Source organism: Oncorhynchus kisutch, linkage group LG1 (assembly GCF_002021735.2).
Source record: "Oncorhynchus kisutch isolate 150728-3 linkage group LG1, Okis_V2, whole genome shotgun sequence".
In the NCBI taxonomy this organism is placed as follows: Eukaryota; Metazoa; Chordata; class Actinopteri; order Salmoniformes; family Salmonidae; genus Oncorhynchus; species Oncorhynchus kisutch.
Genome location: NC_034174.2, coordinates 7,386,726 through 7,411,699, shown reverse-complemented (window position 1 = coordinate 7,411,699; position 24,974 = coordinate 7,386,726). Strand labels below are relative to the sequence as shown.

General features: G+C 45.5%; 1 protein-coding gene across 2 annotated transcripts in view; it reads left to right on the top strand.

Annotated features, from left to right (window-relative positions):
• Window positions 1-24,974, top strand: part of LOC109899891 (sodium- and chloride-dependent taurine transporter-like) — a 52,979-nt gene that overhangs the window by 15,046 nt on the left and 12,959 nt on the right. For both annotated transcript variants that reach the window (XM_031805356.1, XM_031805746.1), the window contains exons 2-10: window positions 3,093-3,322; window positions 4,158-4,292; window positions 11,042-11,276; window positions 14,735-14,867; window positions 15,661-15,795; window positions 18,034-18,137; window positions 18,315-18,439; window positions 20,789-20,901; window positions 24,201-24,338. In XM_031805356.1, the coding sequence (XP_031661216.1) occupies window positions 3,093-3,322; window positions 4,158-4,292; window positions 11,042-11,276; window positions 14,735-14,867; window positions 15,661-15,795; window positions 18,034-18,137; window positions 18,315-18,439; window positions 20,789-20,901; window positions 24,201-24,338 (1,348 nt within the window). The remainder of the gene's footprint in view (window positions 1-3,092; window positions 3,323-4,157; window positions 4,293-11,041; window positions 11,277-14,734; window positions 14,868-15,660; window positions 15,796-18,033; window positions 18,138-18,314; window positions 18,440-20,788; window positions 20,902-24,200; window positions 24,339-24,974) is intronic.

Sequence of the window (24,974 nt, the reverse complement as noted above, 5' to 3'; positions counted from 1 at the left end):
GTTGTAGATAAAGTGACAGAACAATTTATATCTACAGTTGAAGTCAGAAGTTTACATGGACTTAGGTTGGATTCATTAAAACTTGTTTTTAAACCACTCCACAAATTTCTTGTTAACAAACTATAGTTATGGCAAGTCGGTTACATCATCTACTTTGAGCACGACACAACTCATTTTTCCAACATTTGTTTACAGGCAGATTATTTCACTTATAATTCACTCTATCACAATTCCAGTGGGTCAGAGGTTTACATACACTAAGTTGACTGTGCCTTTAAACAGCTTGGAAAATCCCAGCTTGAAAAATTACAGAAAATTATGTCATGGCTTTAGAAGCTTCTGATTGGCTAATTGATATCATTTGAGTCAATTGGAGGTGTACTTGTGAATGTATTTCAAGGCCTACTTTCAAACTCAGTGCCTCTTTGCTTGACATCATGGGAAAATAAAAATAAATCAGCCAAGACCTCAGAAAAACTGTAGACCTCCACAAGTCTGGTTCATCCTTGGGAGCAATTTCCAAATGCCTGAAGGTACCACATTCATCTGTACAAACAATAGTACGCAAGTATAAACACCATGGGACCACGCAGCCGCCATACCGCCCAGGAAGGAGACGCATTCTGTCTCCTAGAGATGAACGTACTTTGGTGCGAAAAGTGCAAATCAATCCTAGAACAACAGCAAAGGAGCTTGTGAAGATGCTGGAGGAAACAGGTACAAAAGTATCTATATCCACAGTAACACGAGTCCTTTATCGACCAAACCTGAAAGGCCGCTCAGCAAGGAAGAAGCCACTGCTCCAAAACTGCCATAAAAATGCCAGACTACGGTTTGCAACTGCACATGGGGACAAAGATTGTACTTTTTGGAGAAATGTCCTCTGGTCTGATGAAACAAAAATAGAACTGTTTGGCCATAATGACCATTGTTATGTTTGGAGGAAAAGAGGGAGGCTTGCACACTGAAGAACACCATCCCAACCATGAAGCACGGGGGTGGCAGCATCATGTTGTGGGTGATCTTTGCTGCAGGAGGGATTGGTGCACTTCACAAAATAGATGGAATCATGAGGACGGAAAATTATGTGGATATATTGAAGCAACATCTCAAGATATCAGTTAAAGTTAAAGCTTTTTCACAAATGGGTCTTCCAAATGGACAATGACCCCAAGCATACTTCCAAAGTTGTGGCAAAATGGCTTCAGGACAACAAAGTCAAGGTATTGGAGTGGCCATCAAAAGCCCTGACCTCAATCCCATAGAACGTTTTGGGGCAGAACTGAAAAAGCGTGTACGAGCAAGGAGGCCTACAAACCTGACTCAGTTACACCAGCTCTGTCAGGAGGAATGGGCCAAAATTCCCCCAACTTATTGTGGGAAGCTTGTGGAAGGCTACCCAAAGTGTTTGACCCAAGTTAAACAATTTAAAGGCAATGCTAGCAAATACTAATTGAGTGTATGTAGACTTCTTATCCACCGTGAATGTGATGAAAGAAATAAAAACAGAAATAAATCATTCTCTCTGCTATTATTCTGACATTTCACAAGACAGGGAATTTTTACGAGCATTAAATGTCAGGAATTGTGAAAAACTGAGTTTAAATGTATTTGGCTAAAGGTGTATGTAATCTTCCGACTTCAACTGTAGGTTAACTTTTATTTTACCAGAACAAACTCTTATTTAGTATGACGCCAAAATGGCAATCCAGTCAAATTCGGACTAAATAACATGATTATGTAGGCCAAGGATCATCAACTAGATTCAGCCGCGGGCTGAAATTTTCTCGAGCCGATGGTAAGGGGTCCGGAACATGATTACAAATAATTAGTAGACTTAAAATTGACCAGCAAGAAGCCCAAACAGGTAGAACATTTAACTAAAACATAATTATTTCAAACCTTGCCTAAATTTGTGTACGATCACATATATCTCTCTATTATATGCGTGGGAACACTATGAAACAAATTAAAATCACATTTAGCTGATTGGCAGGTGTTTTTTCTGTATTTTATGTCCAACAATAAAAATGAACAAAACAAACGTATAACTATATATATATGACATGGGGAGGGGGGGGGGGTTCCAGGTGGGAGGGTGAGAGGTGGGTGGTTGGATGGAGATATGTTGGCTGGGTGGGGTTGGGGGTGGAGACATGTTGGCTGGGTGGGGTTGGGGGAATTGGATGTGAGGTTGGGTTGGAGACATGTTGGCTGGGTGGGGTTGGGGGAATTGGATCGGAGGTTGGGTTGGAGACGACATGTTGGCCGGGTGGGGTTGGGGGTGGAGACATGTTGGCTGGGTGGGGTTGGGGGTGGAGACATGTTGGCTGGGTGGGGTTGGGGGTGGAGACATGTTGGCTGGGTGGGGTTGGGAGGTTGGGGTGGAGACATGTTGGCTGGGTGGGGTTGAGGCAATGAGATGGGATGTTGGGGGTGGAGACATGTTGGCTGGGTGGGGTTGGGGGTGGAGGCATGTTGGCTGGGTGGGGTTGGGGGTGGAGGCATGTTGCCAGGGTGGGGTTGGGGGTGGAGACATGTTGCCAGGGTGGGGTTGGGGGTGGAGGCTCACTTCCTTTAGTTTGTTTTCCTTTACATAACAAATGTATTATTTGTTAACTCATCAAAATGATCAATGCTTTGTATTCACATAACTTTTAAATGTCTTTTTTATTTTTGAGTGGCAGCTCACAGGTGAATAGGAACTGAATATACAATCATATGACTATGTATATTATACCTCGTTGGGTGGTGGCCCTATATGATATCACACATACTTCAAGATTATTACACCAAGCAATTCCCACCTAGTTATGAATGACTAAAATCTAAAATATTACTACAGTATTATAGACATGTGGAATGATTGATTGATGCATATACTGTAAGATAAGTTACTCCATACCAGGGTTAGATAAGGAGAAGAGGATATCCAAGCCCCTCTGAGAATTTGTGTTGACATGACTGTATGACATGTGTATGTGAATTATAGCTGTGGCGTTTGACAGGTTAAATAGAGCTGTGTTACGGTCTTTACGTTATCAACGGCCTCAGATGAACTCTATCTAATCCTCTCCATCTCCCTCCTGCAGCATGGCACAGAAAGAGAAGCTCCAGTGTCTGAAGGACTTCCATAAGGACACGCTGAAGCCTTCCCCAGGGAAGAGCCCTGGCACCCGGCCTGAGGACGAGGCAGAGGGGAAGCCCGTCCAGAGGGAGAAGTGGAACTCCAAACTGGACTTTATCCTGTCTGTCGCTGGCGGCTTCGTGGGTTTAGGGAACGTCTGGCGTTTCCCATACCTCTGCTATAAGAATGGCGGAGGTGAGTTCCTGTCTCCTTTACAGCTACTGACTAGGACATGAAGGGTGAAATGGGATGCAGCCATTCCAATTTCTGTATTCAAAGAGGTTTGGGGTCAATGACCCTATTTCACTGTGACATGTCCGTGCAAGCAGAAGACGCAGAGTGTTGCGTTCTACGAGGGGATTAAAGTCAGCAGATGGTGTTGATACAGGTCATCAGGTAGCAGTCTCTCTGCATGTAACCATGGTTCCAATTACAGCTGCTGTCTAGGTCTAGAACCTGAAGGCTTTGCAGTTCAAAGCCATTCCAATTGACCAACCATTCGAAGGTTGACGTACTCGACGAACGACTGTCCTCCTTCTCACTCCCTTCTTTTTAACCTTTATTTAACTAGGCAAGTCAGTTAAGAACAAATTCTTATTTTCGATGACGGCCTAGGAACAGTGGGTTAACTGCCTGTTCAGGGGCAGAACGACAGATTTGTACCTTGTCAGCTCGGGGGTTTGAACTTGCAACCTTCCGGTTACTAGTCCAACGCTCTAACCACTAGGCTACCCTGCCGCCCCTCCACTCTAACCACTTGGCTACCTGCCTCTACACTCTAACCACTAGGCTACCTGCCGCCCCTACACTCTAACCACTAGGCTACCCTGCCGCCCCTCCACTCTAACCACTAGGCTACCCTGACATAACGGACGTCTACTTGTTTACCGTAATTCTCCGATTGAGAAAGTTACTAGCTCGATTCACACATACTCTCCATTGGTTTTGTCGCACTTTTTGTCTTTTGGAATCTGACACATTTGTGGTTACCGTGGTTATCGTTATTCGTCTTCTCCTCCTCCTCCTCCAGGTGCATTTCTCATCCCGTACACTATCTTCCTCTTTGGCGGCGGTCTCCCTGTGTTCTTCCTGGAGGTGGCCCTGGGACAATATACCTCCGAGGGTGGAATCACCTGCTGGGAAAAACTTTGCCCCATCTTTACTGGTGAGTACATCTTTACTGGTGAGTACATCTTTACTAGTGAGTACATCTTTACTAGTGAGTACATCTTTACTGGTGAGTACATCTTTACTGGTGAGTACATCTTTACTGGTGAGTACATCTTTACTAGTGAGTACATCTTTACTGGTGAGTACATATTTACTAGTGAGTACATCTTTACTGGTGAGTACATATTTACTGGTCAGTACATTTATTTATTTATTTTTTAGTTATTATTTCAGGTTGCCCTCATAAAATAGATTTCTACACTCAAGGGTATTTCGTGGTTAAATAAATATAAAATGAATACAACTTTTATTCATACAGGTAAGTCAATTAAAAAAATAGAATCTTATTTGCAATGACGACCTGGCAATCAAAGCTACTGTAGAAGAGCAGAACATTCTTGGGTCAAATCAGGTCAATGACCTTTAGCAGCAATCAAATGTTGTGATGTATGAATGGTGTAGCCCTTCTAAGGAATAGTAAATAATTGATGGACAGGGCAACCATATTCAGGCCAGGAAAGATACCACACATTATATTACACTGGCTCTGCCTCGCCCACACTGACTCCAGGGGAGTCCAATCAACTAGCCTTATTTTGATATTGCCTGGTTGCTAGGTGTCCTGTACTGCAGATGCATCCTGTTCCCCGTAGACTTCCTCCTCTCCTAACTGCCAACTAACTGCCAACTGATATGCCCTGGCTGCTTTAGATACAGTTGAAGTTGGAAGTTTACGTACACTTAGGTTGGAGTCATTAAAACTCGTTTTTCAACCGCCCTACAAATTTCTTGTTAACAAACTATAGTTTTGGCAACTTGGTTATGACATCTACTTTGTGCACGACATAAGTCATTTTTCCAACAATTGTTTACAGACAGATTATTTCACTTATAATTCACTGTATCACAATTCCAGTGGGTCAGAAGTTTACATACACTTTGTTGACTGTGCCTTTAAACAGCTTGGAAAATTCCAGAAAATTATGTCATGGCTTTAGAAGCTTTTGATAGGATAATTAACATTATTTGAGTCAATTGGAGGTGAACCTGTGGATGTATTTCAAACTCAGTGCCTCTTTGCTTGACATCATGGGAAAATGAAAAGAAATCAGCCAAGACCTCAGAAAAAAATGTAGACCTCCACAAGTCTGGTTCATCCTTGGGATCAATTTCCAAACGCCTGAAGGTACCATGTTCATCTGTACAAACAATAGTATGCAAGTATAAACACCATGGGACCACGCAGCCGTCATACCACTCAGGAAGGAGAGGCGTTCTGTCTCCTAGAGATGAACGTACTTTGGTGCGAAAAGTGCAAATAAATCCCAGAACAACAGCAAAGGACCTTGTGAAGATGCTGGAGGAAACAGGTACAAAAGTATCTATATCCACAGTAAAATGAGTCCTATATCGACGTAACCTGAAAGGCCGCTCAGCAAGGAAGAAGCCACTGCTCCAAAACCGCCATAAAATTGCCAGACTACAGTTTGCAACTGCACATGGGGACAAAGATTGCACTTTTTGGAGAAATGTCCTCTGGTCGGATGAAACAAAAATAGAACTGTTTGGCCATAATGACCATTGTTGTGTTTGGAGGAAAAAGGGGGACGCTTGCAAGCTGAAGAACACCATCCCAACTGTGAAGCACGGGGGTGGCAGCATCATGTTGTGGGGGTGCTTTGCTGCAGGAGGATCCGGTGCACTTCACAAAAAAGATGGTATCATGAGGAAGAAAGTGATGTGGATATATTGAAGCAACATCTCAAGACATCAGTCAGGAAATTAAAGCTTGGTTGCAAATGGGTATTCCAAATGGACAATGACCCCAAGCATATATCCAAAGTTGTGGCAAAATGGCTTTAGGACAACAAAGTCAAGGTATTGGAGTGGCCATCACAAAGCCCTGACCTCAAGCCTATAATCCTATATCCTGTTCGTGGGCAGAACTGAAAAAGTGTGTGCGAGCAAGGAGGCCTACAAACCTGACTCAGTTACACCAGCTCTGTCAGGAGGAATGGGCCAAAATTCACCCGACTTATTGTGGGAAGCTTGTGGACAGCTACCCGAAACGTTTGACCCAAGTTAAACAATTTAAAGGCAACACTACCAAATACTAATTGAGCTTATGTAAACTTCTGACGCACTGTTAATGTGATGAAAGAAATAAAAAGCTGAAATAAATCATTCTCTCTACTATTATTATGACATTTCACACACTTCTTAACAGGGAATTTTTACTAGGATTAAATGTCAGGAATTGTGAAAAAAAACTGAGTTTAAATGTATTTGGCTAAAGGTGTATGTAAACGTCCGACTTCAACTGTATTACACACTCAGTACTGAGGGTTGAGGGAAACTGAAAGGTAATAGAAGGTACACTGTTCTTGGCTGTACTCCCTCTTGTTTTTTTTTGTCTGTTTCTGATATTTTGTTATTTTACCACTGCGTATGTAATATGTCTTACCACATTCAACACTCACAAATCACAAGTCCCATAACATCCACAAATTCAAGGAAACATACAGTATTATACAGAGCCACGAGTGCATGGGATTCCATCTCATATAGGGCAAGTGAACAGAAAGCTTGGTTTGAAAAAACAAATAAAGCAACACCTCACGGCACAACGTTTCTCCCCCATGTGACCTACTGGTTGTGTGTACTGACATGTGACCTACTGGTTGTATGTACTGACATGTGACCTACTGGTTGTATGTACTGACATGTGGCCTACTGGTTGTGTGTACTGACATGTGGCCTACTGGTTGTGTGTACTGACATGTGACCTACTGGTTGTGTGTCCTGACATGTGGCCTACTGGTTGTGTGTCCTGACATGTGACCTACTGGTTGTGTGTACTGACATGTGGCCTACTGGTTGTGTGTCCTGACATGTGGCCTACTGGTTGTGTATGTGTACTGACATGTGACCTACTGGTTGTGTATGTGTACTGATATGTGACCTACTGGTTGTGTGTACTGATATGTGACCTACTGGTTGTGTGTACTGACATGTGGCCTACTGGTTGTGTGTATGTACTGACATGTGACCTACTGGTTGTGTGTACTGACATGTGACCTACTGGTTGTGTATGTGTACTGACATGTGGCCTACTGGTTGTGTGTACTGACATGTGGCCTACTGGTTGTGTGTACTGACATGTGGCCTACTGGTTGTGTGTACTGACATGTGGCCTACTGGTTGTATGTACTGATATGTGACCTACTGGTTGTGTGTCCTGACATGTGGCCTACTGGTTGTGTATGTGTACTGACATGTGGCCTACTGGTTGTATGTACTGACATGTGACCTACTGGTTGTGTATGTGTCCTGACATGTGGCCTACTGTTTGTGTGTATGTACTGACATGTGACCTACAGGGTTGTGTGTGTGTACTGACATGTGGCCTACTGGTTGTGTGTACTGACATGTGACCTACTGGTTGTGTATGTGTACTGACATGTGGCCTACTGGTTGTGTGTACTGACATGTGACCTACTGGTTGTGTGTACTGACATGTGACCTACTGGTTGTGTGTATGTACTGACATGTGACCTACTGGTTGTGTGTACTGACATGTGACCTACTGGTTGTGTGTATGTACTGACATGTGACCTACTGGTTGTGTGTACTGACATGTGACCTACTGGTTGTGTATGTGTACTGACATGTGACCTACTGGTTGTGTGTACTGATATGTGACCTACTGGTTGTGTGTACTGATATGTGGCCTACTGGTTGTGTATGTGTACTGACATGTGGCCTACTGGTTGTGTATGTGTACTGACATGTGGCCTACTGGTTGTGTGTATGTACTGACATGTGACCTACTGGTTGTGTGTACTGACATGTGACCTACTGGTTGTGTGTACTGACATGTGACCTACTGGTTGTGTGTATGTACTGACATGTGACCTACTGGTTGTGTGTACTGACATGTGACCTACTGGTTGTGTGTATGTACTGACATGTGACCTACTGGTTGTGTGTATGTACTGACATGTGACCTACTGGTTGTGTGTACTGACATGTGACCTACTGGTTGTGTGTACTGACATGTGACCTACTGGTTGTGTGTACTGACATGTGACCTACTGGTTGTGTGTATGTACTGACATGTAACCTACTGGTTGTGTGTACTGACATGTGACCTACTGGTTGTGTGTATGTACTGACATGTGACCTACTGGTTGTGTATGTGTACTGACATGTGGCCTACTGGTTGTGTATGTGTACTGACATGTGACCTACTGGTTGTGTATGTGTACTGACATGTGACCTACTGGTTGTGTGTACTGACATGTGGCCTACTGGTTGTGTATGTGTACTGACATGTGACCTACTGGTTGTGTGTCCTGACATGTGGCCTACTGGTTGTGTATGTGTACTGACATGTGGCCTACTGGTTGTATGTACTGACATGTGACCTACTGGTTGTGTGTATGCACTGACATGTGACCTACTGGTTGTGTGTATGCACTGACATGTGACCTACTGGTTGTGTATGTGTACTGACATGTGACCTACTGGTTGTGTATGTGTACTGACATGTGACCTACTGGTTGTGTGTATGCACTGACATGTGACCTACTGGTTGTGTATGTGTACTGACATGTGACCTACTGGTTGTGTATGTGTACTGACATGTGACCTACTGGTTGTGTATGTGTACTGACATGTGACCTACTGGTTGTGTGTCCTGACATGTGGCCTACTGGTTGTGTATGTGTACTGACATGTGGCCTACTGGTTGTATGTACTGACATGTGACCTACTGGTTGTGTGTATGCACTGACATGTGACCTACTGGTTGTGCAAGTGTCCTGACATGTGGCCTACTGGTTGTGTGTATGTACTGACGTGTGACCTACTGGTTGTGTGTATGTACTGAGGTGTGACCTACTGGTTGTGTGTATGTACTGATATGTGACCTACTGGTTGTGTGTACTGACATGTGACCTACTGGTTGTGTGTATGTACTGACGTGTGACCTACTGGTTGTGTGTATGTACTGACGTGTGACCTACTGGTTGTGTGTATGTACTGACATGTGACCTACTGGTTGTGTTGTGTTTATGTACTGACATGTGACCTACTGGTTGTGTGTACTGACATGTGACCTACTGGTTGTGTCTATGTACTGACATGTGACCTACTGGTTGTGTATGTGTCCTGACATCTGACCTACTGGTTGTGTGTATGTACTGACGTGTGACCTACTGGTTGTCTGTATTGACATGTGACCTACTGGTTGTCTGTATTGACATGTGACCTACTGGTTGTGTGTATGTACTGACATGTGACCTCCTGGTTGTGTGTATGTACTGACATCTGACCTCCTGGTTGTGTGTACTGACATGTACTGTATGTGGAACTGATAGATGCACACACACACTACATGTTAATGTTTTTAAATGTACAGTACCAGTCAACAGTTTGGACACACCGACTCATTCAAGGGTTTTTCTTTATTTTTCTATTTTCTACCATGTAGAATAACAGTGAAGACATCATAACTATTAAATAACACATATGGAATCATGTAGGGAGGAAAAAAGTGTTTAACATATCAAAATATATTTTATATCTGAGATCCTTTAAAGTAGACCCCCCACACACACACACACACACACACACACAAGCCCTTGAGACTCAGCCATGCTGTGAACAGAGTGTGCTGAATTATAGGTTGCTATGGCAGCAGCACAGGAAAACATGAGAGGGATGCCTAGCAATGAGTTCTGGCCCAAGGAGAGAGAGAGAGAGACAGACAGACAGACAGACAGACAGACAGACAGACAGACAGACAGACAGACAGACAGACAGACAGACAGACAGACAGACAGACAGACAGACAGACAGACAGACAGACAGACAGACAGGCTGCTGTGACTACAGACAGACCGACAGGTAGACATCTTAGAAACAGGACAGGCAGACAGACAGACAGACAGACAATGCTAGTACACTGTATGTATCAGGCTGACAAGCTCTACCTGTATACATAGGCGACATCTCAAACGGCATCCAGTTGTCCCCTACATAGTGCAGTATGGGCCAAAAGTATTGCACTGTATAGGGAATAGGGTACTGTTTGGGACACAGACAGGCACTCACCTCCAGCAAAAACCAGGCCAAGCCTCACTCTAACCCTCTCTACTTGTATAATACATTGAGACGTCAGCAAAACAAGCTGTCACTTTTCAGCCCTGGCGTCTGCCTGCCTGAATGGATTGGTGGGGGCGCCCCAGTTTCATTTTCATTAAGGGGAAGTGACAAGAGGGTGACAGTGGGATGAGGGGAGGGAGGGGAGAGGATGGAGGAAGGGAGGTAGATTTTTTATTCAGGGTAGTGACGTTGAGTGACTGTGGGGGGGGGACGTTATCATTGCTGTTTGTTTTCAACAGGGGTGTTAACATGTGATCTGTGAGAGGAAGGGAGAGAATGGAGGAAACGAGGGAGGAGGTGGATGAGAGGAGAGGATGAGGAGCGGGGGGGGGGAGAAGAGGAGATTTTCACATCCTAATTCTAAATGATTGCAACAGCATTCAAAACATACACATGAGTTCATTGCAACATTTAGCTACATTGGGTTTCTTAATATCAAATCTCCCTTCCTAAGTGTTTTTGTACAGTGTAGTATAATCTCTCTGATCCAGACGCAAGCCTCTGAATATGACATGTTTTCTGATGTCTAGCAAGATTAATATTCATGAGACCTGACCTTTCCATCCCCTCCCCCAGGTATCGGCTACGCTTCTATTGTGATCGTGTCCCTCCTGAACATCTACTACATAGTGATCCTGGCCTGGGGTTTGTACTACCTGTTCCAGTGCTTCCAGCCGGAGCTGCCCTGGGCCAAGTGTAGGAACTCCTGGAACACAGACCGCTGTGTGGAGGACACCGTCCGTAAGAACAAGACCCTGATGCTGGCCGCTAACATCACCAACTTCACCTCGCCTGTCACTGAGTTCTGGGAGTGAGTACAGTTAACTTTTTTGATGGATTTAAATTGATTTTTTAAAATCTATACAGGATAGTTTCACTGAGTTCTGGGAGTGAGTGCAGTGCTGGAATATACTTGATTTAGCTCATTGAATCATTCCTTTAGTTCCTTTCCTTTAGTTCCTTTAGTTCCTTTCCTTTAGTTCCTTTCCTTTAGTTCCTTTAGTTCCTTTCCTTTAGTTCCTTTCCTTTAGTTCCTTTAGTTCCTTTCCTTTAGTTCCTTTAGTTCCTTTAGTTCCTTTCCTTTAGTTCCTTTCCTTTAGTTCCTTTAGTTCCTTTCCTTTTAGTTCCTTTAGTTCCTTTAGTTCATTTAGTTCCTTTCCTTTAGTTCCTTTCCTTTAGTTCCTTTAGTTCCTTTCCTTTTAGTTCCTTTAGTTCCTTTAGTTCCTTTAGTTCATTTAGTTCCTTTCCTTTAGTTCCTTTCCTTTAGTTCCTTTAGTTCATTTCCTTTAGTTCCTTTAGTTCCTTTAGTTCCTTTCCTTTAGTTCCTTTAGTTCCTTTCCTTTTAGTTCCTTTAGTTCCTTTAGTTCCTTTCCTTTAGTTCCTTTCCTTTAGTTCCTTTAGTTCCTTTCCTTTAGTTCCTTTAGTTCCTTTCCTTTAGTTCCTTTAGTTCCTTTCCTTTAGTTCCTTTCCTTTAGTTCCTTTAGTTCCTTTCCTTTAGTTCCTTTCCTTTAGTTCCTTTAGTTCCTTTCCTTTAGTTCCTTTAGTTCCTTTAGTTCCTTTCCTTTAGTTCCTTTCCTTTAGTTCCTTTAGTTCCTTTCCTTTTAGTTCCTTTAGTTCCTTTAGTTCATTTAGTTCCTTTCCTTTAGTTCCTTTCCTTTAGTTCCTTTAGTTCCTTTCCTTTTAGTTCCTTTAGTTCCTTTAGTTCCTTTAGTTCATTTAGTTCCTTTCCTTTAGTTCCTTTCCTTTAGTTCCTTTAGTTCATTTCCTTTAGTTCCTTTAGTTCCTTTAGTTCCTTTCCTTTAGTTCCTTTAGTTCCTTTCCTTTTAGTTCCTTTAGTTCCTTTAGTTCCTTTCCTTTAGTTCCTTTCCTTTAGTTCCTTTAGTTCCTTTCCTTTAGTTCCTTTAGTTCCTTTCCTTTTAGTTCCTTTAGTTCCTTTAGTTCCTTTAGTTCCTTTCCTTTTAGTTCCTTTAGTTCCTTTAGTTCCTTTCCTTTTAGTTCCTTTAGTTCCTTTCATTTAGTTCCTTTCACAGTTCTCGCTTGAGACCTCAAAGGAACTACTTGGTTAAATAAAGGTCTCCTATGTGACCATCAAGGCACTATTTGTTAAATAAAGGTACAAATAGTGTAGCAAAGGCCTCATTGTAAAATAGGGAGCCTTTTAGCATTCAAGTTTAGGGCTCCATTCTTGTTGTTATCACGTCCTTTAGCCCTCCCTCTTTTCTTTGCCCTTCCCCACCTCTCCTCTGCTTCCCCCTTCCCCACCTCTCCTCTGCTTCCCCCTTCCCCGCCTCTTACCTGCTTCCCCCTTCCCCGCCTCTTACCTGCTTCCCCCTTCCCCGCCTCTCCTCTGCTTCCCCCTTCCCCGCCTCTTACCTGCTTCCCCCTTCCCCACCTCTCCTCTGCTTCCCCCTTCCCCACCTCTCCTCTGCTTCCCCCTTCCCCGCCTCTTACCTGCTTCCCCACCACTCCTCTGCTTCCCCACCACTCCTTTGCTTCCCCACCTCTCCTCTGCTTCCCCCTTCCCCACCACTCCTCTGCTTCCCCCTTCCCCACCACTCCTCTACTTCCCCCTTCCCCATCACTCCTCTGCTTCCCCCTTCCCCACCTCTCCTCTGCTTCCCCCTTCCCCGCCTCTTACCTGCTTCCCCACCTCTCCTCTGCTTCCCCCTTCCCCACCACTCCTCTGCTTCCCCCTTCCCCACCTCTCCTCTGCTTCCCCCTTCCCCACCACTCCTCTGTTTCCCCTTCCCCACCTCTCCTCTGCTTCCCCCTTCCCCACCTCTACTCTGCTTCCCCTTCCCCACCTCTCCTCTGCTTCCCCCTTCCCCACCTCTCCTCTGATTCCCCCTTCCCCACCTCTCCTCTGATTCCCCCTTCCCCACCTCTCCTCTGCTTCCCCCTTCCCCACCTCTCCTCTGCTTCCCCCTTCCCCACCTCTCCTCTGCTTCCCCCTTCCCCACCTCTCCTCTGATTCCCCCTTCCCCACCTCTCCTCTGATTCCCCCTTCCCCACCTCTCCTCTGATTCCCCCTTCCCCACCACTCCTCTGCTTCCCCTTCCCCACCACTCCCTCTGCATCCCCCTTCCCCACCACTCCTCTGCTTCCCCTTCCCCACCACTCCTCTGCTTCCCCCTTCCCCACCACTCCTCTGCTTCCCCCTTCCCCACCACTCCTCTGCTTCCCCCTTCCCCACCACTCCTCTGCTTCCCCCTTCCCCACCACTCCTCTGCTTCCCCCTTCCCCCTTCCCCACCACTCCCCTGCTTCCCCCTTCCCCACCTTCCACACCTCTCCCCTTTCCGCTGTTTCTCCTTTCCTCTCCCCTGCTTCTCCTTTCCTCTCCCCTGCTTCTCCTTTCCTTTCCCAACAGTCATGTTTATCTGGTAGCGCTTAGACAAGCACAAACACAGGGCCTGGAACAGGTAAACCACTCTTAACTGAGAAGAGTAGAGATGAGACTGGCTGGCTGGAGCTGAAGGACAAGCTGTAAACTGATATTTAGATAGACGCCAGCCGTCTACTCTGTCATGTCTCTGTGGTGTTTTCATTCAGCTTCTCTGAAACATCCACACACGTTGTACCTTTTGTGAAGGATTCTAGGGAAGTGACCTTTATCTGAGGACTGCTGTGTAGTACAGACTTTATAAAAAGCAGGTTCTGGGCCCTTGTTATAGCTGGCTTGTTAAAATTCTGGGCCCTTGTTATAGCTGACTTGGTAAAATTCTGGGCCCTTCTCATAGCTGACTTGGTAGAATTCTGGGCCCTTGTTATAGCTGACTTGGTAAAATTCTGGGCCCTTGTTATAGCTGACTTGGTAAAATTCTGGGCCCTTCTCATAGCTGACCTGGTAAAATTCTGGGGCCTTGTTATAGCTGACTTGGTAAAATTCTGGGCCCTTGTTATAGCGGACCTGGTAACATTCTGGGCCCTTGTCATAGCTGACTTGGTAAAATTCTGGGCCCTTGTTATAGCTGACTTGGTAAAATTCTGGGCCCTTCTCATAGCTGACTTGGTAAAATTCTGGGCCCTTGTTATAGCTGACTTGGTAAAATTCTGGGCCCTTGTTATAGCTGACTTGGTAAAATTCTGGGCCCTTGTTTTTGCTGACTTGGTAAAATTATTGTCTCTTGTTATAGCTGACTTGGTAAAATTCTGGGCCTTGTGTTATAACTGGCCACGAAAATCAATGGGACGTAGTTATAGCTCTGGGTGTCCTACTAATCTAACATCGAACAAGTCTGACTGCGTGTGTCCTCTCTTCTCTCCACAGACGTAATGTCCTCAGCATCTCCAGTGGAATTGATGAGATCGGGGAGGTCAAGTGGGACCTGGCCCTCTGTCTGTTGGGGGTCTGGGTTATCTGCTTCTTCTGCATCTGGAAGGGAGTCAAATCCACCGGAAAGGTGAGCTGGGATGCCGTTTCTGTCCATTCCCGGTTTTATAAAGCCCTTCACACGTTAGCAGTTGTCACTAAAGTGCTTTACAGATACCCGGCTTAGACCACAATGAGAAAACAAAGCAGAAGTGACAGAGGCCATCTTTACTCCTCTATATAGGGTCTATAGATGCTCAAACTATCTATTTGGTTGATATGCAACACCTTTCTTGGGTTAAGTTTAGGATTAGGCGAAGTTTAAGCGTCAGGGTTTGGTGGTGATAGTTACTCTGTTATTCCTCTTGTACATATACATCAAATCATACAGTCTACTACTATAGTACAGGCTGTCACTATAAACCAAGAGCAGTTTCCCACAGTGCATTTACATCTCAGTATAATGAGTGTAGACAAGAGCCAGACCAGTCACAGCAACACCCCGCGGGGACTTCTAGGAAGCTGGATCAATCCCAGACACCTTGTCTTATTGCCCCACTCTCATTTATTCATTGGTTTAGGCTGATTTATGTTTCCTTGTCCCTCTAAGCTGTAAGTTATCCGGTCTCTGCGGTCTTTGGGTCCTGAAAAGGAAGCTTAGTCAGCCTTCACAAAACAAGAGGCAAGAGTATAACAGAAAGGATTGGATCGTGATAAAAGATGGGCTTGTGACAGCCTGATTCTGACAGTTAACTTAGAATGTCTCAATGTCATAACATATACGATTTGAAGTGTTTTTAACAAAATAATGATATTGTTTGTGAGATCTACACTATCGATGTACTGATGCATCGTCTCATGTTTTGTCCTCTGTTTTCCTACAGGTTGTTTACGTCACCGCTACCTTCCCTTTCGTCATGCTGATCATTCTGTTGATCCGCGGCGTAACTCTGCCAGGAGCTTCTGAAGGAATCAAGTTCTACCTGTACCCAGACCTGCAACGTCTCAAAGACCCCGAGGTAGAACCACCTAGCCTTGCCCTGCTCTGCCCTGCCCTGCTCTGCCCTGCCCCGCCCTGCCCTTCCCTGTCCTGCCCTGCCCCTCCTTGCCCTGCCCTGCCCCTCCCTGCCCTGCCCTGCCCCTCCTTGCCCTGCCCTGCCCTGCCCCTCCCTGCCCCTCCCTGTCCTGCCCCTCCCTGCCCTGCCCCTCCCTGCCCCTCCCTGTCCTGCCCCTCCTTGCCCTGCCCTGCCCTGTTCTGCCCCTCCTTGCCCTACCCTGCCCCTCCCTGCCCTGCCCTGTCCTGCCCCTCCCTGTCCTGCCCTGCCCTGTCCTGTCCCTCCCTGTCCTGCCCCTCCCTGTCCTGCCCTGCCCCTCCCTGTCCTGCCCCTCCCTGTCCTGCCCCTCCCTGTCCTGCCCCTCCCTGTCCTGCCCTGCCCCTCCCTGTCCTGCCCCTCCCTGTCCTGCCCTGCCCTGTCCTGCCCCTCCCTGTCCTGCCCTGCTCCTCCCTGTCCTGCCCTGCCCCTCCCTGTCCTGCCCCTCCCTGTCCTGCCCTGCCCTGTCCTGCCCCTCCCTGTCCTATCCTGTCCTGCCCTGCCCCTCCCTGTCCTGCCCCTCCCTGTCCTGTCCTGCCCTGTCCTGCCCCTCCCTGTCCTGCCCTGCCCTGCCCTGCCCTGCCCCTCCCTGTCCTGCCCTGCCCTGCCCTGCTCCTCCCTGTCCTGCCCTGCCCCTCCCTGTCCTGCCCTGCCCTGCCCCTCCCTGTCCTGACCTGCCCTGCTCCTCCCTGTCCTGCCCTGCCCCTCCCTGTCCTGCCCTGCCCCTCCCTGTCCTGCCCTGCCCCTCCCTATCCTGCCCAGCCCTGCCCTGTCCTGTCCTGCCCTGCCCCTCCCTGTCCTGCCCTGCTCCTCCCTGTCCTACCCTGCCCTGTCCTGCCCCTCCCTGTCCTGCCCTGCCCTGTCCTGCCCCTCCCTGTCCTGCCCTGCCCTGCCCTGCTCCTCCCTGTCCTGCCCTGCCCCTCCCTGTCCTGCCCTGCCCTGCCCCTCCCTGTCCTGACCTGCCCTGCTCCTCCCTGTCCTGCCCTGCCCCTCCCTGTCCTGCCCTGCCCCTCCCTGTCCTGCCCTGCCCCTCCCTATCCTGCCCAGCCCTGCCCTGTCCTGTCCTGCCCTGCCCCTCCCTGTCCTGCCCTGCTCCTCCCTGTCCTACCCTGCCCTGTCCTGCCCTGCCCTGCCCCTCCCTGTCCTGTCCTGTCCTGCCCTGCCCCTCCCTGTCCTGTCCTGCCCCTCCCTGTCCTGTCCTGTCCTGCCCTGCCCCTCCCTGTCCTGTCCTGCCCCTCCCTGTCCTGTCCTGCCCCTCCCTGTCCTGTCCTGTCCTGCCCTGCCCCTCCCTGTCCTGTCCTGTCCTGCCCTGCCCCTCCCTGTCCTGTCCTGCCCCTCCCTGTCCTGTCCTGTCCTGCCCTGCCCCTCCCTGTCCTGTCCTGCCCCTCCCTGTCCTGTCCTGTCCTGCCCTGCCCCTCCCTGTCCTGTCCTGCCCCTCCCTGTCCTGTCCTGTCCTGCCCTGCCCCTCCCTGCCCTGCCCTGCCCCTCCCTGTCCTGTCCTGTCCTGCCCTGCCCCTCCCTGTCCTGTCCTGCCCCTCCCTGTCCTGCCCTGCCCCTCCCTGCCCTGCCCTGCCCCTCCCTGTCCTGCCCTGCCCCTCCCTGCCCTGTCCTGCCCCTCCCTGCCCTGCCCTGCCCCTCCCTGTCCTGTCCTGTCCTGCCCTGCCCCTCCCTGTCCTGTCCTGCCCCTCCCTGTCCTGCCCTGCTCCTCCCTGCCCTGCCCCACATTGTCTGGGGACTTTATATATTTTCCTATTGATTTAGCAGCTGTGGCTGGGATTCAAACAAACCACACTAAATCCTGGCCTAAATCTACAATTTTCAAATACTTTGAGTTTAATATTTGATGTTATCTTTAAAGAAAATCACCATAATGAATAGAAAAGGAGATAAAGGACATCATTGACATTAAGATGTAATTGTGGTGTAGTTGGCTGTAAAGCAAATGTTCATTGTTAGTTCATTGGCAAACGTGATTCTCCTGGGATAAGCAAACATGTGTGGAGAAAATCTGTCAAAATACTACCCCAAAAAATACTACCCCAAAAAATACTACCCCAAAAAATACTACCATAATAATAGCCCAAATAGTCAAAATACTACCCAATGTATCCCAAAGCTTGCGCCTCAGCCTTCGTGTCTTTACTTCTCCCCTCCTTCCACCTCCAGGTTTGGATTGATGCTGGCACTCAGATCTTCTTCTCCTATGCCATCTGTCTGGGAGCTATGACGTCACTGGGGAGCTACAACAAGTACAAATACAACTGCTATAGGTGAGTGTCAGCGCCAGAGGAGGCGGGAGGGAGGTGATTGGTTGTGGGTCCTAATCCAGTGGGTAAAAGAAAAATGGGTAACAAAACAAGACCAAAAAAAGTGGGGGTGGGGAGGGGGGGGGGATCTAGGTTCCTTTTGTGTTCATTAACAACCTCCATGACATATGTGTGATATAGGGACTGTTTGCTGCTGGGAGGCCTGAACAGCGGTACCAGTTTTGTGTCTGGCTTCGCAATATTTTCCGTCCTGGGCTTCATGGCACAAGAGCAAGGGGTGGACATTGCCGATGTGGCAGAGTCAGGTACGAGGTGGTCAAAGTGGCAGTGATGGTGGGCGCTGCTACTTAAAAATAAACAAACAACAAATAAACAAACAACAAATAAACAACAACAAATAAACAAACAACAAATAAACAAACAACAAATAAACAACAACAAATAAACAAACAACAGTTGCTGGTTCTATCCAACAGAAATAATACAACATCTTAAAAAGACACTAGATAAAGTTAAATGTAATGAAAGAAGTGGATTCATTTTTTATTTATTTTAGTTTTGTTAAAGACGGCATCGAAATATGGAAGTTTCGGCAATTGAACACTCGTTGACAGAAATAAAATAGCAAGTTACAGTATTTAAAAAAAAATAGCTTACTGTGATAAAAATGTGCAGTGCTTCTGTATAACGTGGACTTGTTGGATCTGGTTCGATTCTTCAAGCAATCAAGTGTGTGGTGGTGGGGGGGGGAAACCAAATAGTTTTACTGTTAAATTGGATCTTATCCAGAACGCTAGGGAGCGAAGAGTCATGTCATGAATGAGAGATCCATCATGATATTTTCTTCTCACGATTACCAGTATATTTAATTGTCCTGTTCCAGCCTGTTCCAACAGATATCTACTGTATGAGAGGCAGTAATTAAAGGACTTGTGCCAAGTCAAAACAAAACCAAAGAAGTCTGACTCATGGGTACTTTCATTCTGTATTTAAGGTCATACTTATCCATTATTTTTCCACTGTTATTTTCAGTTCAGTGGTTGATGCCCATTGTGGATTCTATACGTTCTGTTTTCTCATTGTAAAAGTATTGTGTTGGGGCAATAATAATTAAGTACCAATTTATAAAATGAAAACTTCATTCTTCTTCTACTGTGGATTTACAAGAGACATGCATCCGTGTTGATGTTTTTAGTTCATTTCTTCTGTAATTAAGAAAAAAACACGCCTCATTTCTCCTCTGGTATAGCAGAAATACATTATAATATGACATATGGGTCTTTGTTTTTAATACACTGCATTTCCAGTATTGTTGACCCCCTCTGACAGTGTTTAGTCAGCCTGGACAGTCTGCTCTGACCTTGAACACACTCTATCCCGGTCCAGGAAACTGGACAGGAAGTTCCTGTCTGTATACAGAGATGCAGTGAATGTATGTAGGAAAATAAATATGGATGAAACTAATCTAGTTGATTAGTTGACTGTACGAGAGTAATGCTACTGTAAGTAGTTTAATAGAGGTAATCCAAGGTGTTTCGACAGCAGAATTTTGGTACACAGTACTGTAGATGGTTTGTGACACCATATTCAAGCTTACACCTCGACTGGGGAAGAGGCAAGTTTGTCTTAAACTGTTGCAACTTGATCCTGAAGAGGTTTTAATTTTAGGGAGATGCAGAGTAGATTCAGATTGGTACCAACGCTGAGGGTGATACATACATTCTGCAGGGTTTTAATTTTAGGGAGATGCAGAGTAGATTCAGATTGGTACCAACGCTGAGGGTGATACATACATTCTGCATGGGCGACGCTGTTACCCGCTAGACCAGCCTCAAGCACGAGAGAGGCTTTTATTTAGTAATTACTATTAGTGAAGTAACAATGCCAGCTCCGGCAGTCTGCCAGCTAGTCATGTCGTGTTTGGTTGGATGCCTATTTTAACAGCTATACTATGTGTTTTGCTGCTTTTCCTGTTTAGTTTTTTAAACTTCTGTTGTAACAGGTTATCCCAACGTTATAACGCCACGTTATCGAGACGTTGCTATAGTTACAATCGAGAAGAGGCGACGTATGTTGCCTCTGATCCTGTCGTTGTTATTATATACTATATATTCTACTATATACTATACTAGTCATGTTATGTACTAGCCTATATATTCTGCTATATACTATAGCAGTCATGTTATATACTAGGCTATATATTGTACTGTATACTATACTAGTTATGTTATATATTAGCCTATATATTCTACTATATACTATACTAGTCATGTTATATACTAGCCTATATATCCCACTAGTGTAATTGTTATTGTTACAGCTGTTGATATTGGATGAACATCGTACTGCTATTGTAAGACTCCGTTGACCTTCTTCGATAGTTCTTGTCATAACATGAATACCTAGTCTTACCAGGAACCATAAGTTAAAGAGGCCATTGACAATGCATTACACTTACACGGCCTTAAGTCTGTGATTGTAAGGATAAGATGAGACGAGACAGATTTTTTTATTTCTTAACATTCGAGTTTGGTCTGTGCTATATTTGGACGCACCAATGGCGGCATCAGACCAGATCAAACGATAGAACCCTGGTTTCTAATTGTGTTTTCTCCACTTCCCCGTCCCCCCTCTCTCTTCTTGTTCCTCTCTAGGTCCTGGCTTGGCCTTCATTGCCTATCCTAAAGCTGTGTCTATGATGCCGCTGCCAACCTTCTGGGCTATCCTCTTCTTCATCATGCTTCTGCTGCTGGGTCTCGACAGTCAGGTCAGTACTATACTCAATATGAATCGAGAATCAGAATCTGAGTCTGAATCAGTCAGGTCAGTACTATACTCATTATGAATCAAAGATCTGAATCTGTTTCTGAATCTAAGTCTGAATCTGAGACAGACAGCTCAGTACTATACTCAATATGAATCAAGAATCAGAATCTGAGTCTGAATCAGTCAGGTCAGTAGTATACTCAATATGAATCAATAATCAGAATCTGAGTCTGAATCACTCAGGTCAGTACTATACTCAATATGAATCAAGAATCAGAATCTGAGTCTGAATCAGTCAGGTCAGTACTATACTCAATATCAATCAATAATCAGAATCTGAGTCTGAATCAGTCAGGTCAGTACTATACTCAATATGAATCAAGAATCAGAATCTGAATCTGAATCAGTCAGGTCAGTAGTATACTCATTATGAATCAAGAATCAGAATCTGAGTCTGAATCAGTCAGGTCAGTACTATACTCAATATGAATCAATAATCAGAATCGGAGTCTGAATCAGTCAGGTCAGTAGTATACTCAATATGAATCAAGAATCAGAATCTGAGTCTGAATCAGTCAGGTCAGTAGTATACTCATTATGAATCAAGGATCAGAATCTGATTCTGAATCTAAGTCTGAATCTGAGACAGACAGCTCAGTACTATACTCATTATGAATCAAGAATCAGAATTGGAATCAGTCAGGTCAGTAGTATACTCATTATGAATCAAGGATCAGAATCTGAGTCTGAATCACTCAGGTCAGTAGTATACTCATTATGAATCAAGGATCAGAATGATTATAGGTCAGGTCAGGTTGCTATGACACAGTAGTAAGCAGGTTTATTTATACCAGTCATATGAACACTGAGAGGATGAAACACATTTGATGGACTCATAAAGGGAAGTTGTACGTTTCAGTAAGTCTGTTTTTAAAAAATATGAGTCACATGATTGCTGAGATGGTGAAGCTATAACATGGGTGGGGTCTGAGCTACATATATTATCATGAATACACAAGTACTGACTACTGTAGAACACTGTACATAAGTATCATAAGATACTGTTCCATATCTATACATAGGTGTCTGGGATTCCATAGACTAACATTGACAGGTTTGAATGTATTTGCGACTGTACAACACAATACACAAGTAGAATGTGCTACTATTGTACTAGCTTTGGTCTAGAGACTCTAGTGTACACTAGGTAGGTGGTAGTGGAGGACACTATGAAAGCAGGAGAGAAAAACTAACAACAATTCACATTGCTGCAGCAGTTGTAGCTAAAACATGGTGTCTCTACTCAGTCAGATCATATTTAGCCAACACCCCCCCCCCACCCCCCACCCCCGCACATGGCGTTTGTTTTGACTGTGTCGGAGTTGGAACTTCATTAGAGCTGTCAAATTGACAAGTGGCTCCCAGCATTATACCTAGAGCAAGCTACTCACACGATTTGAAGGCTCTGACACCGCCCAAACACCCGCCCAAACACCGCCCAAACACCCACCTCGACACCGCCCAAACACCCGCTTGGACACCGCCTAAACACCCACTTGGACACCGCCTAAACACCCACTTGGACACCGCCTAAACACCCGCTTGGACACCGCCTAAACATCCGCTTGGACACCGCCTAAACACCCGCTTGGACACGGCCTAAACACCCTCTTGGACACCGCATAAACACCCGCTTGGACACCGCCTAAACACCCACTTGGACACCGCTTGGACACCCGCTTGGACACCGCCTAAACACCCACTTGGACACCGCCTAAACACCCTCTTGGACACCGCCAAAACACCTGCTCCGACACCGCCTAAACAGCCACAATGTGGGTGTCTGCTATCGCCGGTTAACACCTGATCTGATTGAATCTAGACCTTGAAGCCGCTTTCTCAGAATAGCTGGGTGACTTGATACAAGAAGTGATAGGTACAAAAAAACAACACTGTTTACTGGCAACTGCTGAGGGTTGTGTCACTGACAATTAAATTTGTCACCCTCAACAATATCAGATTTCTCTGTGCGGGTGAAATGCAACCCTCTGCTAAGTCATTAATCCTTAGTAATATATATGCTTTCATCCAAAACCAATTACAGTCATTCTTGCATACATTTTATATATGGTGTGGCCACAACAGGAAATGAACGCACAACCTTTGGTGTTTCAATGCTCTTCCAACTGAGCCACACAGGTCCACTATTTTGATACAAGAAGGCAATTGTATTACATACAATTATTTATACTATCCAGATACATAACACATTAAACACAAAGCGATGTTTTAAGTGAGATGTTAGGGCTCGCCTGAACTTCACCTATGAGCACCACAAGGCCTAATTTCACCTATGAGCACCACAAGGCCTAACTTCACCTATGAGCACCACAAGGCCTTCCTTCACCTATGAGCACCACAAGGACTAACTTCACCTATGAGCACCACAGGGCCTAACTTCACCTATGAGCACCACAAGGCCTTCCTTCACCTATGAGCACCACAAGGCCTTCCTTCACCTATGAGCACCACAAGGACTAACTTCACCTATGAGCACCACAAGGCCTAACTTCACCTATGAGCACCACAAGGCCTAACTTCACCTATGAGCACCACAAGGACTAACTTCACCTATGAGCACCACAAGGACTAACTTCACCTATGAGCACCACAAGGTCTAACTTTACCTATGAGCACCACAAGGACTAACTTCACCTATGAGCACCACAGGGCCTAACTTCACCTATGAGCACCACAAGGCCTAACTTCACCTATGAGCACCACAAGGCCTAACTTCACCTATGAGCACCACAAGGCCTTACTTCACCTATGCACAACCAAGGTTTTCCAGCACACAGCTTTGATCTGCTACAGTTGTTGCAGGATAACTTTCCTAGCATGCAGGAAATGTAAAACCTGTAGTGTATTTGAGGATTAAAAAGGCTTCTCAAGTTTGTAATTTCCACTTTGAAATTTCAGACTTGATTTTCGATCACACAAAAAAAAAATTCAACCCCTACAAAAATGTCCATTAGTTATAATCCACGTAACAATTCCCATTTCCTGTTGCTGCAGGATTATTTTCCTGCTGTAGCAAACTGGCTCATTAAAATCCTTCATATCTGTATGATTCAAGCTTTCTCATGGTTACCATGGTAACTAGGGTAAACAGCCGAATTCAAATATATTTGACCCCCCCCCAACCCTGATCACAACACTGTTAGCCTATCAGACATTGACCGGTATAGTATGTTAACTGAGTGTTGATGAGATCTCTTGTCTCTGTCTTTCTTTCCCCAGTTTGTGGAAGTGGAAGGACAGATCACTTCCTTGGTGGATCTGTATCCCTCCTTCCTAAGGAAGGGTTACCGTCGGGAAATTTTTATAGCTATTGTGTGCTCCATAAGCTATCTTCTGGGACTTACCATGGTTACTAGGGTAAGTATTATCTTCTGGGACTTACCATGGTTACTAGGGTAAATACTATCTTCTGGGACTTACCATGGTTACTAGGGTAAATACTATCTTCTGGGACTTACCATGGTTACTAGTAGTGTACTTTCACTTTTTACACTGATATCATATTATTGTAGTAGTGTTACTGAAGTAAGGTCTAGTGAATGTACTTTCCTACACCCCCTTAATGAATACAAAACGATCTGACTAAAGTTCTTTATGTCTAATATTATACTGTGCCCTAATATGGTACTGTGGCCTCTGCTATTACTGCTGTCTCCATTATCAGCTTCCATAACAATGTGGGTTATAGACATATTAGGGCATAACTTTCAATACAATATACAGCACCACATGTGTAGTGCAGTAAATAGCTACACCCGAAGGCAGTGGTTTCCAAACAGGGGTACAAGGGTCCCCAGGGGTACTCAGGTCAGAACCAGTGAGTACAAGTTTGGGAACCACTACTGCCCTAATGAATAGAACAAAGTATTAAGGGGGATTGTTAATAAACCTCAGAATTCCCCCAGCAACAAGAGTCCCAAAACAACAGTTCCACTTCCTCTTTGCCTCTCTTCTCATGCCAGCCAGTCCCTTATAATAGCACCACTAAATATG